Here is a 19,467-nt window from a genome sequence, read left to right on the forward strand (position 1 = left end):
ATCTATTGAAATTTATAAAGAAAATAGATTATCTTTTGGAAACAAACGCCTCTTGAAGCATTTCTGAAGACAACGACCCCTTGTGCAACAAACCAATGAGTGCCGAGCCAATAATAAGTGATCAACGAGTGTGCATTTAGTCAATGATGAAGAATAAACATTCTTTAAAATTTGTAAGTCAAATAATTTCTTTATTATTATAATTTGCTTGATTTTATAGGCTACGTTTTAATTTATTTGTTTAAACAAACAATTAGCTAACTAATTTCATTGTTGAGAACATAACCCCTATTTTTAACATTATGTCTATGGGATTAAATTCTCCCTTTGTGTTTTCGCTTTACATGCACGCGCTAAGAACGAATTAACTCATAAAGTCGAGAACTAGCTATATTTGATTATTTATTTACATCAGATTTCGTTTGATGTGTGATTGGCATCTACCTGATTTGCAAAGTAATATATTTTTTCCTGAAAAATTGTACAAGTACGTGATCAACCGATCATTCAGGACACTATTAAAAATGCCCTGAATGATCACTTATCTTAAAATTCCAAGTGAAGATGGTAATAACGGCAGTCAGTCCAATAAATAGTAACTGGTAACTAATGATGAGCAGAGAATAAACAGCACACACTTTTACAAATTAAGTAAAGTAGAGCCTTCACAAAAGTACAATGAATAAATTTAGTTCTGGGTAATTCTGCCCATATCAATATTTATAAAACTTACCCCCAAGGATTAGGATGTGGTCCTGGATATGGATATTCACCTACTACCCAACGACATATAACTGACACCTCTCCAAGTATTGCTTGGGTAATATACAACAAGGAACCAAATCCCACTCCAATGAGAAACCAATTTTCATTATTTTTAGTGATTGCCAGTGGTAGCATCTTGTAATTATTGGCTGAAAAAACAGTTTTATTATCAAATAAAACTTAAAATACCAAGTATAAATCACTCTAAATAAACAAAATATGACAAGAACCAATTTTTATCATAAAGAATTGAAAGCTCTATATTATTATGAAGAACATGAAGTCCTTTCAATACCAAAGTTGAGAATTCTGTTTTTTAAATTAATAAGACATACAGTACAAATGCTGAAATTTGGGAAACTGTGAGGTATAACCACAAAAAAAAAATTAATTTTTATTAAAGACATTAATATGTGAACTCACCTTTGACACAAATGATGGCAATGATTCTTTGCAAAAGACTTTCAGCTAGGCTAGGTGAAAACCAGCTGGAATTTGGAAAGATACCTTCATCAATGCAATTACTATTACTACCATTGCAACAGTCACAGTGGACTGTACTGGCACAACCTAAGAATGTATTATGGAATTCAGATCAAGAGAGTCGGGGACAGCTGGCCCAACAGTAGAATACACTTCTCCCAAACAGTAGAACGTCGATTATCTGAACCACCGGGTGCCTCCCCCCCCCACAAAAAATTACAGTATCTACTTTTAGCACACTGGTTGTTATGCTGAAATATTACTCCTGCTGCTTAATGCATTCATTTCTGATTATTTATTTGAAGATATATGCAGTATGGCATAGAAATAGTTTTAATTTGTAATTACAGGACTTAATCTTAAATACAGGAGTTAAAAAGCTTTAAAAGTCTTTTCTAAAAATGGCAGAGGAAGAAAGTTTTTTTAAGGATGATGTTTACAAAGCAGATGAAACTGGTCTTAATTGGAAGTCACTCCCTCTTAAATCACTTGCATCACAATGTGAAATGGCTGCTAATGGTTTCAAAGCTAACAAACAGCATGTTACAGTTAAGGTGTGTGCAAATGCAAGTGGACAGCATGCTTTACCATTGTTGGTGATTGGAAAATGCAAGAATCTAAGATGCTTTAAAAGTGTAACTTGCCTACCAGTATGATATAAAACACAGAAAAATGCTTGGATGAATTCAGACATTTTTTTTGGATTGATTTCGCCACGATTTTATTCCAAGTGGGAAGAGGCATTGAGAAAAATTAGGGTAAAGCTGGTAAAGCTTTGCTTATTATCGATAATGCACCATCCCACTCCCCTCTTGAAAAACTGAATTCAATTGACGAGAACTTCATTGTCAGGTTTTTACAGCCAAATGTTACAGCCCTGTTGCAGCCAATGGATCAAGGTGTTATAGAAAACTAAAAAAGATGTACAAAAAACAAGTCTTGTGTTGTTTGCTGCTACCAGAGGGAGATGAAGAGAGTGTGGCTGAGTTTTCAAAGAAGCTCAACATTAAGGATTGTTGCTATATGTTAACAGATGCCTGGAACATATTGTTGGAGGAAAATCTGAAACAGGCATAGCATAAACTTTGGAGTGCTGCTGAAGAGACAGTCACACATGTGCAAAATTTGAATGAAGATGTAGGTGGTAGTAGTAGTAGTAATAGAGGCATGTGATGCAAGAAAGTAAGCACATGAGCTTATGTAGCATCAGCCAAAAAAAAAAAAAAAAAATGCAATTTCACATATTCATTCCCTCTAAAAGTTTGTACAGTTCCTCCTTGAATTTATTTAAGCTATCATCTTCCACAACAGCAGATGGAAGTTTGTTCCAGAAATTAGCCACCCACTGGTTAAAGGCAAATTTCCGCACATTTATTCTACAACTGTCTTTCCTCAATTTGAATTTATGCCTCCTCAGGTTCATAATCTGAGCAAGTGGAAACTGACCAAACCAAACCAAACATCAGAATTCAGCATTCTCAACCCATTCAAGGCCTTATACACCTCAATCAGATCACCTCACAGGTGCCTAGTTTCCAGAAGCTGCAAACTGCAGAACTTAAGCCTTTCTTGGTAAAAGGACCCCTTCATTCAATCTTGTTGCCCTCCTCTGTACACGCTCAAGCAACTCTACATCCTTCCTAAAATGACGCTTCCTGACCTGTGTACATTACTCAAGATGTGGCCTGACCATTGCCTTATACAAAGGGATAATCACCTCCTTATCCCTACTAGCAAAATTCCTATATATCATTGACAATACTCCATGACCTGCTCTGGCAGCCTGTCTGCATTGCTCAGAAAACTGCATATCTGCCTGCACAATTACTCCCTGATCTTTTTCATTTTCTACCACCCTAGGTGTAGTACCACACAGCTGGTATGTTTCTCTGGGATTACTTCTACCCATATGCAGTACATTGCATTTTCAATGTTAAACTTCAGTTGCCACTTCTCAGCCCATGTGCCCAAATTTTCTAAATCCTGTTGCAGCAGCACATGCCATTACTGTCATTAACAACCCTGCCAACCTTTGTATCATCTGCAAACTTCGACATTAAACCTGATATACCTTCACCAATATCACTGATAAATATACAAAACAACAGTGGGCTCAACACCGAACCCTGGGAGACTCCACTAATAACATTAGTCCACAAAGAGCAGCGTCCATTGGTAGCCACTTCAAGGGATACCCGGGTTTTCCAAGCGTGGACAAGATAATGCAGAGGCAGGGTTAAACAACGATGCTGATAATCCTGGTTATCATATTTTAACCAAAGAAGAAATTGTTACATTAGTCCAGGATGAAGAACATGCTGACTTTAACCAAGGTGATTTTGATGACAAAGAGGAAGCAGGGCATGGGCCAACTCATGCAGAGGCCTTCGCTGCACTAGAAACTGCAATGGCATGATATTAGCAACAGTCTGAATACAGTTCTATGGAGACAGCTATTAGAGAGGATGAGAGATGAAAAAAAGACAATCTCGCATGGTTCAAAGAAAAATTCAAGTTCACATATTTTAAAAAATAAACCTTCCCAAGATTCATTATACTCTTATTTGTGTGCAGTTACTTGAGTTTTGTTTATTTCTGTTTAAGTAACAAAAGTGTGATTTATAGTTTAAACCATGAAAAACAATTAGGTAAATTCAAAATAAAGATAATATACATTGTTTCTTTTGTTTTGGTTAATATTTACAAACCATTTCCTAAATGAATTATATTTTATAATACTTCATATTTCAAAATACAGTAGTAATAACAATAATTTAATTGTAGACCTAATTACACTTTGTTTCGTGTAGACTGGGTATTCTCATATATGTTTGATTATCTAAACTGTTTGATTATCCAAACTATTTGATTAACCTAACCACTTTGATCCTAATTAGTTTGGATAATTGACGTTCTACTGTACTTAAGACTACCTTTATAAGACGGTATATGCCTGTGCTCTGCTCATAAAGTACACACTGTATCCTTTGTAAACAAAACAGAAATATCCACTTTTATTGTTTTGTTAAATAACTTATATAGTGCACTAGTTCTAGTTTATGTATTCTGATTTAAACAATGGTTGTTCAATCTATCAGTTAGTCATATGAATTAAAAAAAAGAAGCTTGCCTGAAATAATCCTATCAGCTGTTGATATTATTCCAATAGTAAATACAGCACAGTTGGATACAGCATTGGCCCAAGTTGGAAGTAGTGACACATACCATATTCTTCCTACCAGCATAGTTAAAAAACCAAGTAGAAATCCCCATAGTGTAATTTCTCTGTCAAAATTGAAATACAAAAAATAAAATAAAACTATTACAGTCATTTCAATGAAATAAAATTTTAAAAATTATAATAAAGAAAAGAAATTAAAAGATTTAAAATACAGTTTAACAACTGATAAATTATATGTTAAGGGCTGTTCAATAAAGAATGATCATAATTTTTCATGAACCATACTGCTTGCTATTTTCTAGATGAGCTGCAGAATTTAAGACCAAACCAAACTGAATCACATAGCAACTGCACGGTTAACTTGTACACAAAGAGTGACCTTGGCCATTGGTCAAATTTAAGCCTGTTCAGTTTTACCTACACGACAATGGACATAACATGCAAGAAACAGTATGCTGCTCTCAAATTCTGTTTTCATCTCAAGAAAACACCAGCTGAAGCATATTAAATGTTAAAAGAGGCATGTAGTAAATCTACACTTCATATAGCATAGCTCACATGGTTTAGAAAGTTTAAAGATGATGTGATTCAATCACAAATTGGCAGTCCTAGAGCTCCAACCACTGCTGTCACCACAGAAATCATAAACACTGCTTCTGTAATCGAGAGAGACTGTTGTATAACAGTAAAGCAACCAGCAGAGATGTTGAGAATATCAATAGGAAGCATATACAGTATTCTCCATGCCATTTATATATGACACTTCTTTATGCACATTGGGTTCCAAGGCTACTCACACTAAAGCAAGTTCGCATAGAGGTTTGTCAGGAGCTGCAATGGACGGTTACTGAAGATGGTGAAGTTCTGAACAAGGTGATAACAGAAAATGAGACATGGCTTCATCATTTCAACCCAGAGAGTAAGCAACAAAGCTCTGTTTGGAAGTCTATGTCATCACCAACACCAAAAAAAGCAAAAGTTATGGCTTCTGCAAGAAAGGTTATGATCATCTAGAGTTCTGTCATTCGAGGAATGGTTTACCCGAATGTTGTGCCATGTCGTGCGACTGTTAAGGGACTTTGCTACAGAACTCTACTATATATGTTGTGGGATCACATTCATTGCAAACAGCCACAACTGCATGTGGCTTCTGAATCACAACAATGCAAGACCACTACTCATACTGTCATCAAGTACCTGGCCAGGATTAATACCAAATGTGTTCCCCATCCACCCTACAGCCCTGACCATGAATCTGACAATGTTTTTATTTCCAAAGTTAAAAAAGGAGCTGCAAGGAAAATGTTTCCAGTCATCAGAAGAAGTTGGAAAGACATCAGAGGTGATTCTCAAATGCATGTCAAAAAATGGACCACATTTTTGAAGGATGGCAGAAAAAGGTTGGAGTAAGTGCATTTCATTAAATGGGGACTACTTTGAAAAATACTTTATTTTTCAAAGTAAAAAGTAAAGTGCAGCCATTATCAACCCACTGCAGGATGGAAGCCTCCTCAACAATTCATGCTGAGGGAAATGGACCATAATCTGCCACGCTGGTCCAGTGCGGGTTGGCAGATCGACCGTATTCAGCAGTCAGGGGCTTGAACCCCGGTCTACTCAAAGAGCGTGTGCTACTGCACTCCCGCTCTTGCCCACTCGGCTACGGAGTCAAAGTAGTCCCCATTTAATGAAAATGTACCTAATTTAACGTCCCCTGGAAAGCAATTGTAACACATTTTATCATATATCGTGCTTTTCAAATTGCACAGTTCATTCACAATAAACAGAAATCTTTGTAATGACAGCCTAACCACTCAATATAGATTCTGCCTTAGTTAAATAAAAGCTTGCCACACCCTTGGGGAGAACATCTATTACCCGATTGTGGTTATGCTTATCTTTTGATTTTGAAGCAAATTGAAACTAATTTTTTAGCATCATCCAAATAAAGGTATGTACTAAATTTCTAGCTGTTATCTCTGTGATTATTTCATCTATTGATATATCTCCATCCATGTGGGAGAGCAATATGTTGTAACACCTGATTTTGGGAGCCTGTGCCTTTAACTCTAATTTATGTGGACTGTCACAACTGGTGATAATATCACCAGAACTAATATTACCTTTTGTTTCTTGCAGAGCTGCTAAAATGTTAGTTGGGGCACTGAAGGACCTGGATCAGGAGCTGCCATTTGTAGTAGCCAACTTCCTGATTGCTGCAATCAAGGCATCATTGGTTTCAGTCAGGTGTTAATTTTTTGCTTTTCAGATTCTCGTTTTTAGCAATTGATGATGTATAAGCTTCTCTATGGTATCCCAGGAAAGGGATTCTCCCTTTGATGGGATATCATAGAGAAGCTTATACATTGTCTATTGCTCATTATTCTTAGCATCATGTATTGATCATTATCCTTAGTAATGCAGCCTTGGTGACCCTGCTATTTTCCTCCCAGTATACAAATTATGTGCAAAAACAGTTATGGAGCAACAGCTCCATAACTGTTTTTTGTGCTGTTAAAAGCACATGCTTTTAACAGCACATACCTTCAGTAAGCATACATCATCATTTTTCCCTAACAGCTGCAGAAAATGAGTCAGAAGCTCAGTGTAAGACATCCAAGAAATGGTGAAGTCCTTTTGAAAATAACCAATGATCACTGTATCACAATAGCCTCAAAAAACTAACAGCATTCAATAGTTTCAGGGGTAGTGACTGAGAACATTTCCACCATTTTAAATATTCCTTGGTTTCAGGGTCAAAATCTATGCAAATCGAAGCCAATCTATACCAGATGGAAAGAGAAATTATTCTGATATGTGTTGCATACAGTCAAAAGTTGCTTTGCATAATTCTATCTTATGGAAAGATGAACACAGTCAAGAGCTCCAGAAAAAATAAATCTTTTATGAGTGCAGTAGTTTAGCATGATGTTTTCCACAGAGAAAATATTCAGATGGACATCATGAGCCAATTCACAAATTGTTCAAAATTAGTCTTTGTGACAACTCCATCACTTTCTTCACATGTTCTTCCTCTATAACAACAAAGGTTTGGCATCCTGGGATATATGCATCGTGACAACTATTGCATTCCCACTTGAACAGCCTGTACCATTATGGCAACATTATAAGATGGGCATCCTCCCCACACACTGCACTTATCCCCTCATAAATTGATTTCATTTTTCCCCCTTGTAGGAACATAAAACAAATGACAGATCTGTATTTTAACTGTGTCAATATTCACATTTCCCTCTTCTGTAGGATCTCTGATATGTGTTATTGTTAACTTGTTAGTTTTAAGATATATTAACCATGGAAAATCCAGAAAAGTATCAAAACCACAATACTATCGTGAACGTCTATTGGCTCTGTAGCAAAACACCAAAATTATAGAATTAACAAAATTTGCAAATTATGTTAATGAATTGATAGACATAAAATAGACATGTCAAGACATAAAAATATATATAAAATTTTTCAAAATAACTTTTATATATAACGTTAAATTAGGGAAAAAAAAAAAAAAAAAAAAAAAAAACAATACCTATAAATTTCATACGAATTCCACAAGGTGATCACAAAAACCAAAAGTGCTGCAGCCATTCCAAAAGACAGTAGTATTAAGCGATACAAGATTGTAGGTGCATGAAAAGAAGCTATGCTCACTAATACAATCAGATGCAGGGTAGCTTGCATTTTTTTATTTTGTAACAAATAGTAAAAGTCAGATGAAAATAACAATGCAGGTGAAAACAGAACAAGCAAGAAATTTTCATAACCTGTGAGTTTTAATTCATTCAAAGGATAAAACCAGATCACTGGTCCAAACCCACAGAATATACTCCAGAAAAGGTACCCTAAAAGTGTAAAGAAAATATATAAGAATAAAAATATTTAGAAGCAAACAAAAACAGTAGCTGAAAAAAATAATTTTTAACTGCAATACATGACAAAAAAAAGTCAGATGACAATGTGAAATGAAAAATAATCTTTGCCTAAATCTTTATTTTTGTACATGGTGAACATTCAAAATTATTCACCATGAACCAAAGTGCAGTATTCCTAACGTTATCAATTCTTTTATAATTAGCAAAATAGCAAGTTACATAGTATGTTACAATTCAAATACATTAGTAAACAGTAATAATAAAACATGACTTGTTAAAAAAAAAAAAAAAAAAAAAAAAAAAAGTAATGACTTTTATGCACAAACGGAGCATTTCATTTCTGCATCTGCCATATTGCCCACACAGCAACAGAATATCCAGTGCTTCAGCTATAATTATACAGCATTGCTAGCCTATGTGATATGTATGAAAAAATAAATAATAATTGCTGTATTTCTATTGGTCCAACTTTGATAAAGGTTGGGATGGTGTTGTCAGGTCTCTCTCTACCAGAGGCCAAATATAAAATTTCATTAAAATCCATCTACTAGAAGCTGAGTTATTACATGCAGATGAGCAAACAAAGAATTAATAATAATTGCCAGATTTTTCTACTAGTCCAATTAAATGAAATCTGGAATGGCCCAACAAAGTTTTCTAAATGAGTCAAATATAAAATTTTAGAAAAATCCATCAATTAGAAATAGTTATTACATGCAGATGGGTGGATGTGGTAAAAATAATAAGGCATTTTGTGATATGAACTTACAAATACATTTAAAAACTGTGAGCATTAGCATTAGTAGAGGCATATGATGCAAGAAAGAAAGCTTATATAGCATCAGCCAAAAAAAAAAAAAAACCCTTCCCATTTCACCCATCCATTCACTCCATATGTTTGTCTAGTTCTGCCTTGAATTTATTTAAGTTGTTGGATGGAAGATTGAAGTTTGGAAAGATGGAAGTTTGTTCCAACTATCAACCACCCACTAGCTAAAGGCAAATTTCCGCACACCTATTCTACAATTTTCTTTCCTCAATTTGAATTTATGTCTCCCCAGGTGAGTAAACTGAGCAACAGGAAAAATCCTACAGCATTCAGCTTGCTCAAACCATTCAAGACCTTATACAGCTCAATTAGATCACCTCACAAGTGCCTAGTCTCTGCAATTTTCAGAACTTAAGCCTATCTTGGTAACAGCAACCCTTGGTTCCACTCACCAATCTTGTCGCTTTTCTCTGTACTCATTCCAACAGCTCTACCTCCTTCCTAAAATGAAGCCTCCAGACCTGTATGCAGTACTCAAGTTGTGGCCTGACCACTGCCTTATACGGCGCCTCCGTAGCCAGGTGGGAAGGAGCAGCAGTGCTTAGCACACGCTTCTTGATTAGACCGGGGTTCAAGCCCGTGACCACCAAATACGGAGGATGCGGAAAGGTCAGGGAATGACCACCGCATATCCCCGGAGCCATATGGCCTTAGTTGCTAATGCTCCTAAAAACCAAACAACAACTGCCTTATACAAGGGGAGAATCACCTCCTTATCCCTGCTAGCAAAATTCCTGCATATCATTCACAACATACCATGAGCTAATCTTGCAGCCTGTATGCACTGCTCAGAATACTTCATATCTGACTGCACAATTACCCCCCAGATCCCTTTCTTTCTCCCCTACCCTGAGTGTAGTACCACCCCGTTGGTACATTACTCTGGGGTTACTGCTACCCACATGCAGTATTTTACATTTGTCAATGTTAAACTTCAGTTGCCACCTTTCAGCCCATTGCTCAACTTTTCTAGTTTCTGTTGCAGTAGCGTACTATCATTACTGTTATTAACAACCTTGCCAACCTTCGAATCATTGCAAACTTAGACATTAAGCTTGATACACCTTCATCAATATCATGACAACTACCGAAAACAACAATGGGCCCAACACTAAACCCTGGGAGAATCCACTAATAACATTACTCCAGGGGCTCACATCTGGTGAGTATGGGCTTGGCACACCCAGGGTCCCCAGCTACCGAAAACAACAATAGACCAAACACCAAACCCTGGGGGACTCCACTAATAACATTACTCCAAGGGGCTCACATCTGATGAGTATGGGCGTGGCACACCCAGGATCCCCAGCTGCATATCATCATTCTTCTCTTTCTTGGTGATTCCCTTCTACTTCTCTCTCTATCAGGGTAATTCTGATTTTTTTTTTCTTTTTTTGGCTGGTGAAGCATAGGTCTCAGGCTTCCTTGCACCATATAGCTAATAATAATAATAATAATAATAATAATAATAATAAATAGTCCACGAAGAGTAGTTTCCATTGATTACCACTCTCTGTCTTCACCCGCTCAACCTCCTTTTATCCACTGTAGCAACTTGCCCTTAATGCCATACTGCTACGACTTGTACAGTAATCTTCTATGTGCAACATATCAGAAGCTTTCCTAAAATCCAAGTCAAGGATATCAAAATTATTTTTTGCACCCAGTTCCTTTGTGACCACATCATAGTATCCAATCAAATTTGTCAGAAAAGACTTCCCCTTAACAAACCCATGCTGTGTCTGAACTATAACTACAGTTTTGTTTAGATGATTCTCCAATTGCTTCTTAAATCAGTGACTCCATTATTTTTCCTGGAACAAAGTTAAACTAAGATGTCTGTAATTACTCATATCACCCTTTGATCCCCTTTGTGAATTGGGGACACAACTGCACATCTCCAGTCCATGGAGACCTCCCCCTGAATCCAAGGAAGCTTTCATAATTATGGCTAAGAGTTTTCTCACTTCCTTTGTTGCCTCCTTTATTATATCTGGATAGATCCCATACACCCAGGTGCTTTTCTTATGTTCATTTTCAACAATTTCTCCTCCCTTTGCTCTCAGTTATTACAAAATCATTTAGCTCCCTGCCACAGTTTGATAAGCTTCTGGCCTCCACTTCCATACAGACTTCCTCATATGTGAAGGTAGATGCAAAATACTCACTCAGTTTGTAAGCTACCTCAGCAGGTTCATCAACAATCGAACCGTCGATGTCAAGTTGACCAATTTGATTCATCCCCTTCCTTCTAGAGTTTACATAAGTAGTCTTTGCTGTTTTTCTTTGCATACTTTGCCAAAGATTTCTCACAATCTGTCTTTGCTTTCCTAACCTCCTTTGTGACTTGATTACAGACTAGCTTATATCTACTACAGTCTTTTGTGCCACGTGATAATTTATATGCATCCCATGCATTTTTCTTCTGTGCAATGAGTCTAATTAGTTCATCTGACGTCCATTTTGGCCTAAACCTTGAACAGTATTTCTTAGTTGGTATGAAAAGCCTAGTAGCTTCCAAGGTTACTTCTTTGAATGCTTCCCATTAGAATGGGAAGCATTCAAAGTTGGTAACATCATCAGTTGGCTTCACTATATAGAATTTAAAACCCATCTGAGACCACCATAGTCACCTTTAGAAGGGTAAAAAAAAAAAAAAGATTAAAAGGGGATATGTGATATGATGTGCTGGTTTTTTATTTTGTTTTTTTGGTGCTGCTGTATAAGCTTGCTTTCTTGCGTCATTTGCTAATACTAACACTAATATGCTAATGCTCCTAAAAATATAAGTAATGCAGCCTTTAGCCAGCTGATAGCATCTGAAAACTCATAAGCATGAACTGGGGGGGAGGGCATTTAAAATAAACATATAATTTGCTGGTGTCCCTCCCTCTGTCCATGATGCTCTTTGAATTTGAATAACTCATTTACTAAAACAGCTTTCAACACGGTTCCTTTTGCAATAGGCTCTATTTAACAGTCAAGTTGAAATTTAAAATTAAAAAAAAAAATTTCCCAAAAAAATATTTTGGCTGATTTTCAAATTCCAAGAATTGATTTATTTCCCAGTGAAACTAGCTTGCCAATTACTTCAAAGAGAAGACAATTTCTTAGCTTTTGTCATCACAATGAACAAATCTCATTGTCAGACTTTCAAGAAATTGGCATTTTTAGTCATGGACAACTTCACATAGCAGTTTCCAGGTCATTAATTTTTGTGCAATAATTGTAATTTTTTTAAGGGATGATACAGTTATACATGCAGAAAACCAAAAGAAATAACCAAATTGAATTCTTAGTCATTTTATTACCCGAGTTCATCCACTGACACCTCAGCTAGCAGTGAAAGTAGCCGAGACAGAGGTTACTTCGATATTAATCTTTGCTTCTTCTCAGAAACAGCTTTGGCAAAATTTTGCCACAGTTATTCTAGCACATTGTGTTTATTATTTGTTATTTGGTTTTTAGGAGCATTAGCAACTAAGGCCATATTGCTCCAGGGATATGCAGTGGTCATTCCCTGACCTTCCCGCATCCTCCGTATTTGGTGGATCACGGGCTCGAACCCCGGTCTAATCAAGAAGCATGTGCTATGCACTGCTGCTCCTGCCCACCTGGCTACTCAGGCACCCTAACACATTATAATGTTCCAGGTGGTAACAACAGGGCCCTGAGCTTAGGGGTGAGACAAAACAGAGAAGAAAAATAAGTGAACGACAAGATATAAACTTCTCATCAACTGTTTTATGCCTGATATTGTATAAGCTTGCCTTCTTTGCATCATTTGCCACTACTATTAATACTAATCTGAGATTGTAATGCTTTTGAAACACAGATTAGTGCTAGTATTAATATTAATAGTGGCAAATGATGCAAGGAAGCAACAAAAATTAGCTTAAAAGCTCAGTGGACATCAAATCTGTTCCACTGTTGTCTGATTTTAACTTACGAAAGCCAAAATTGAAAATCCAGAAGTTTATTTAATTGGATTAAGTGACACATAAATAGATGTAGAGAATATTACTGCTTCATAAAACAAATTAACAAAAATTTTATTTTTTAAACCACTTTTTAGAAATTGTTTTGAAATTCTTAAAAGAAACCAAGGAAACCTTGGGGGGGGGGGGTTGCCTTGAAAAGTACTATGATGAAACTGGGTGAACAGAGTAGTTTTAAAGAACAAAAGTGGTAGGAAAGGGTTTAAATTACCTCCCACAAGCCAACCAGCTGGATAAGATCATGAAACAACGTAAATTCCTTCACATATTCAGACATGCAATGTGCGAACCAAAAGATTCTAGACTAAAAACACAGCGCTAACCACACATAGTACAGCAGTGCACTGTCACATACCACTGACTGAATTAATTCATTGTGAAATAGCTTGGTGAGTTTCACAGTGATAGGACATTGTGCTTTTGTAGAATAGGCATTTAACTATGTGTCTGTTGCAATATTTGTAGCCAAGTAAAATGGCAGACATTAAGGAATATTGAATTGGAATCAAATTTTGTCATAAACTTGAAAAACAGCTTCAGACACTTACAAATTGTTTAAATAAGCATTCAGTGATGATGCAATGGGTAGAGCACAACGGTATTTGCATTCCAAGGTGACCAAACTTCGGTTTTTGAGGATTTTGAGAGCTCAAGTCATCCAACATTGAGGCAAACTGATGAATTAATGACATTTGTAACTTTCTGGACCTATCATATGGTACATGCCGATGCATTTTAATTGAAATTTAGACATGGGTGGACTGCTTCAAAATTTATGCAACATCCGCTGAGTGACAAACAAAATCAGAACCAGCTTTCTATCCTGTGTGGAGAGGCGGGGAAATTACAGAAACTTCTTTTTCAAGGTCATAACATGGATTTATGGTTATGACCTAGAAACAAATGTCCCTATTTCCGAGTGAACTGCATAGTTTTCAAGTGAAAAGTAAAGCAAAAAAAACATATGAAGGCTAAAATTAAGCCTCATAGACAACAGTAGGTTAAAAAAAAACCATGGGGTTCCAGAATTTCATGCATTAAGAATCTGCAAATAAAGGAACCACTAGGTGGCAGTGATCACAGTGTATTGATGTAGGATTTACTTAAAGATGCAACTACCATCAGGTGTAAAGGGAAGGGTTTTTGTTTTCGAAAAAGTGACTACAGTGGTCTTAGAGTTTTTAAATTCTATACAGTGGGATCAACTGGTGATGTTAAAAACAGTGAATTAAGATGCGTTTAGGGCTAAAGCCTCAAGCTGCAAGCAAGTTTAGACTATGTATATATTGAGTGCAATAGCATCATTAATACACAGCCATATATGGCTGTGTATTAATGATGCTATTGCACTCAATATATACATAATCTAAACAGTGAATTCTAAATGGGAAGACTTCAGGGACTTTATCTTGGAGGGTACTAGGCTTTTCATAACAGATAAGAAATAGTGTTCAAGGTTTAAGCCTAAATGGATATCAGATGAATTATTGCAACTTGTGGCAGAGAAGAAATATGCATGGGATGCATATAAATTATGGGGTAACACAGAAGCCTATGGGAGATATAAGTTAGTCTGTAATGAAGTCACAAAGGTGGTTAGGCAGGCAAAGGCAGATTATGAGAAATCTTTGGCAAAGGATGCAAAGAAAAACAGCAGAGTTCTCTACTTATGTAAACTCTAGAAGGAAAGGGATGAATCAGATTGGACCACTTAACATAGATGGGTTGACTATTGATGATCATGATGGTAGCTGATAAACTGAATCAGTATTTTGCATCAACATTCACACATGAGAAGTTATTCAAGGAGGAGAATGCCAGACATTTATCAAACTCTAACAGAGAACTAAGTGATTTTAATAACTGAGAGCAAAGTGGAGGAGAAATTGTTGAAGATAAACATAAGGAATGCACCTGGGGTGGATGGGATCTATCCAGTTAAAAGGCAGCAGCAAAGGAAGTAAGCAAACCCTTAGCCATTAATTATCAGAGCATCCTTTGACTCAAGGGAGATCCCCATTGACTGCAGATGTGCAAATGCATCACCAATTCACAAAGGGGGATCAAAGGGTGACACGAGTAATTACAGACCTGCTAGTCTAACTTCTGTTCCAGGGAAAATAATGGAGTAACTGGTTAAGGAAGTAATGCAGGATCATACAGGAAAGCCAAGATTGCCTTACTGTATTTAAAAACTGCCTCTGCATGTCTCAAACGGCAGGTAATCAAAAGCGCTTCTCCTATCCAAATATTGCAAACGTCGGAAAATAGTGAAATTCATTCCCACTGTTCCAGAAATCCGAACTTTAAAGATTTCGTAATTTGTAAATTTGAATGCATTTTCATCACTGTACTAAACCGCTTTTGGCGCATTCACAAAACTTATCATGAAATAATTAGCAAAAAATACCTGTGACAGTCTCTGACAGTAAGGTCCGTATTATTTGACATTCCTTTGAGAATAGAAACTGAGACAAAAAAAGTCGCATCGTCAAGATTAAAGTACTAATGTCAACCTGCAAAACACCATACAAAAAAGTTTAACTGAGATCATTATAATTTGTTTACCAAAGTTCTTCGAAGCCACAACAGATGTCACTGCAGAAGCATTAATCATAGATCATAAGCTTCTAATATTAATCTAAGATTATTAATCATCTACTGTATTTCCATAGAAGACAAAATATGGCCAAGGAATCGCTCTTCCAACTGGATTATTGCTGTCTTTACCGTTGTTCGCCACAACGTGGGTGGACATTGTCATGCTCCCTAATTTCTGGTTTTAGGTATTGATTTCTGTACTATTCGACTTGGTAAAAGCTATGCTTTATTCAGTGTGATACCATGGTGTCACCGCAGAGCAGCAAAGTGCTAATGTGGTACATTAGCATTAACATTAGCATTAGTAGAGGCATTTGATGCAAGAAAGCAAGCTTATGCAGCATCAGCCAAAAAAAAAAAAAAAAAAAACCACTTCCACTTCACCCCTCTGTTCGTTCAAAATACCTGTCCAGCTGAGCCTTAAACTTATTTAGGCTATCAACCTCCACCACAAGGGATGGAAGCCTGTTCCACCAACCAACCACCCACATATTAGTATGTAAAAAAAAGTTATAAACAAAATTAGTTAATTTTAGTTAATACTTATAAAAAAATAATAATTAATACTGTAAACATTACAATTAATGGTTTACATAACATTTCTCTCACTATTGAGAGAAATATAGAGATAAACAATCGTTTAAAACCACAATCTTCTATCTGCGATATCCACAATCTTCTATTATGGATAGAAGATTGTGGATATCGACATGGATAGATGTTCTATCCAAAGAGAGCTATGGATAATTAGTTAATTAGCGAAATACAACCTCAGGGGCTCACATTGGCATACCCAGGGTTCTGAGCTGGGTATCATCATTCTTCTTGTTCTTAGTGATTCTCTTCTACTCTCTCTCTCTCAGGGTAACTCAGAATTTTTTTTTTTTTTTTTTTGGGCTGGTGCATCAAAAGCCTCAGGCTTCCTTGCGCCATATGGCTAATAATCATAATAATCACCAAGAAAGAGAAGAATGATGATATCCAGCTCAGGACCCTGGGTGTGCCAATCCCGTACACGACAGACCCGGCGGGCAACCTAAAACACGAAAAAAATAGGCTACAGACCCACCTCCTAGATCTTTGGCAGAGAAGATGGACAGAGACTACAAAAGGCGAAGTAACAAAAAGATTTCTACCAGACCTCCAGAAAATATACCCAAAGCAGCCACCGTGGTACTTCCCAGGGTACCATATGACAACACTATTAACCGGACACGGACCCTACAAGGAGAAGCTGTTTGGCTTCCGACTCGTTGAGGATCCCAACTGCATATGTAGGGAAAGTGAAAGCTGGAGCCACATAGTCTATGATTGTCAACACTATGAAGACCTCAGAGGGCTACTAATAACAAGGTTAAGATACTTCCCAAAAGGACTGGAGCACCACTTCCTGGACACTGAGGATGAATATAGGGCACTCTCCCAGTATGCGCAAGACTTATTCACCAGGAGAAAAACACTAATAGCTATCTACAGCAACGTACACAGAGATTGACAAAAATCGGCGCCAAATGTGACAAAAAAAACTGAAACCCTTCAGAGGACCAGTACTTGGACAAGAAGAGTGCTGATCACACGGAAGAGAAAAGCAAGGATGGGGGAATGCAGCACAGACAGTAGAGAACAGACTAAACGCAGCACAGTTGCAAACAGCTTGATGGCGATCTGAAGAGGACACCCTCGCCCTCTTCACCTATTATTCCCACTTCCTTGGGGGGAGGGGACATTTTTTGTTCCTTCTCCTCCACCCCCAAACTTCTACTCTGGTGGGGCATGGGCATGCCCCACTGAAAACTGGGGCTATCTACTCTATTGGCTCCATATTTCTGTCTTTTCCCCCCAATCTTCAGTCTCCCTCCCCTCTCTACCTTCATCATAGCGAAAGCCCCACACGTCAAAAACTTAATATGATAAAATTACCTTACGCCCAAAACTCGGCCTAGCAAACCAAAGCGACATTACCCCAGCGCAGATTTTTTATTTACTTATATATATATATATATATATATTTTTTTTTTTATTTGTTTATTATTATTATTATTTATTATTATTTTTTTTTATTTTATTTTATTTTATTATTATTTTTTTTAAGGTCCTAGCCGCCGAAATCCCAGGAAATTAAGCGGCATTACCTGCCAGAGTGAATCTACAGCTACTGGGTTCCTGGTCTGCCTCCACGGGGCGTAAGTGGGACAACGTTGGGCCTCAATAGGGGTCCAACGGCTAAATGACCAGATGAACAACGGTACAGAACACAACACATGAACAATTCCCACACACTTTTAAATCTCTGGCATTTCCCAGTGAACTGGTTCACCACAATGAAAGCAACGCGGAGATGGGGGAAACCCCTGGTGCCGTAAGACAACAACACACACACTTACACACTTACACTCACTAGATGTGAGCCCCTGGGGTGATAATAGAGAATTCGGAATTAAAGGGAATACCGCAGTCTTCTTCCCTTTTTTTAATTGGTCAAAAAATCCAAATTATTATATTAGGGCCATTCGTAATTTCTTACATATACCAGTATATATAAGTATTACATATACCAGTATATGTAAGAAATTACGGATTATGTCTGTAAATTGCACGTGTTCTCTGGTCGATTTGCCTGTTTTTCTGGACGAAAAACTCAGTTTCTGGGGGGGGGGGAAACCTTGCTATCTACGCCTGAGACTGGCTAACTTAGTCACGGAGTGAAAAACGCCCATTAAAGTTCCTCGCGTCATCGACGGGATTCGAACCTGGGCTTTTTCCACCCGGTGTGGAGAGGACGGTGACGATACCACTGTGCTACCGCGCAGACGATCAAATTGGCCAGTCTCTGAAGATGGTTGGAAAGTTTTTTCCTCTGGGAAGCTCGGGTCTTTCGTCATACGCGCGCGCGCGTGCGTATGTGTTAAGCGCCAAAGTAACCAAGGCGCAGAGGTGATAGTACATTGTTAACTGTGTATATTCCTTAATCGACTAGTCTGTTTGCTAGACGAAAAACCGGAGCTTCCAGGAGATAAAATGATGCAACCTCCTCGACTGAGAGAGACCGACTAACTCAGGCAAGTTGTGAAAAAATGCCCATAAAAATTATTCGCGAACAAGATTCGAACCTGGTTTGGGAGGACAGTTATTATAACCATTCTGCTACCGCGAGGTTGAGGGAAGGCCATGAAGCAACTAACTCGACTAAGTAATAGTAATTCCATTAAATTTCCTCCCATCGAGATGAGATTCCCAGACCTTTTCCAACATTATGGGAGAACGGAGATCGTAGTTGCTGTGCTAATGCTGAGGAAACTAAGGTCAACCGTTTCCCCCGATGACCTTTTTTGTGTGTGTAAAATAATAGAATACATTTTTTTTATATTCGGGAAGAACTCACCAGAGAAGAATTCACAAGTTATAGAGTTATAGAGAATACAACAACATCACTGTATTTAGCAGTCGCGCGAATTTGAACCATGGTCAACTCATGTACTAATGTACTCTTGCATTTGACCAGTGGACTTTGTAAAAAAATGACTAGCTGAGTTGCTGTTTTTATCCATTCTACTTTCTCTAAAAGTTGCGTCTAAGGTGTCTATAAGAAAAACTTTTTTTGTGACCCGTCAGAATAAAATTCAATGGCATGTTTTTTTTTTTACAGTTGATTCTTTTCTCCCTATTTTTCCAACCTTGCGTTGACTGACATCTCCATGTCCTCTCCATGCCCATCTCCAC

General features: G+C 37.3%; 1 protein-coding gene across 1 annotated transcript in view; it reads right to left on the minus strand.

Moving 5' to 3' along the window:
* The window catches only part of LOC150082106 (PGAP2-interacting protein-like), a 66,866-nt gene extending 65,333 nt beyond the window's left edge, over positions 1 to 1,533 (minus strand). The window contains exons 1-3 of the mRNA XM_090380431.1: positions 1,512 to 1,533; positions 1,189 to 1,335; positions 734 to 914 (exon numbers count right to left, since the gene is read on the minus strand). Coding sequence (XP_090236557.1) covers positions 734 to 914; positions 1,189 to 1,335; positions 1,512 to 1,533 — 350 coding nt within the window. The remainder of the gene's footprint in view (positions 1 to 733; positions 915 to 1,188; positions 1,336 to 1,511) is intronic.
* Positions 1,534 to 19,467: the final 17,934 nt, after the last annotated feature.

Source organism: Mastigoproctus giganteus, chromosome 8, assembly GCF_048544385.1.
Source record: "Mastigoproctus giganteus isolate SK-2022 chromosome 8, ASM4854438v1, whole genome shotgun sequence".
In the NCBI taxonomy this organism is placed as follows: domain Eukaryota; kingdom Metazoa; phylum Arthropoda; class Arachnida; order Uropygi; family Thelyphonidae; genus Mastigoproctus; species Mastigoproctus giganteus.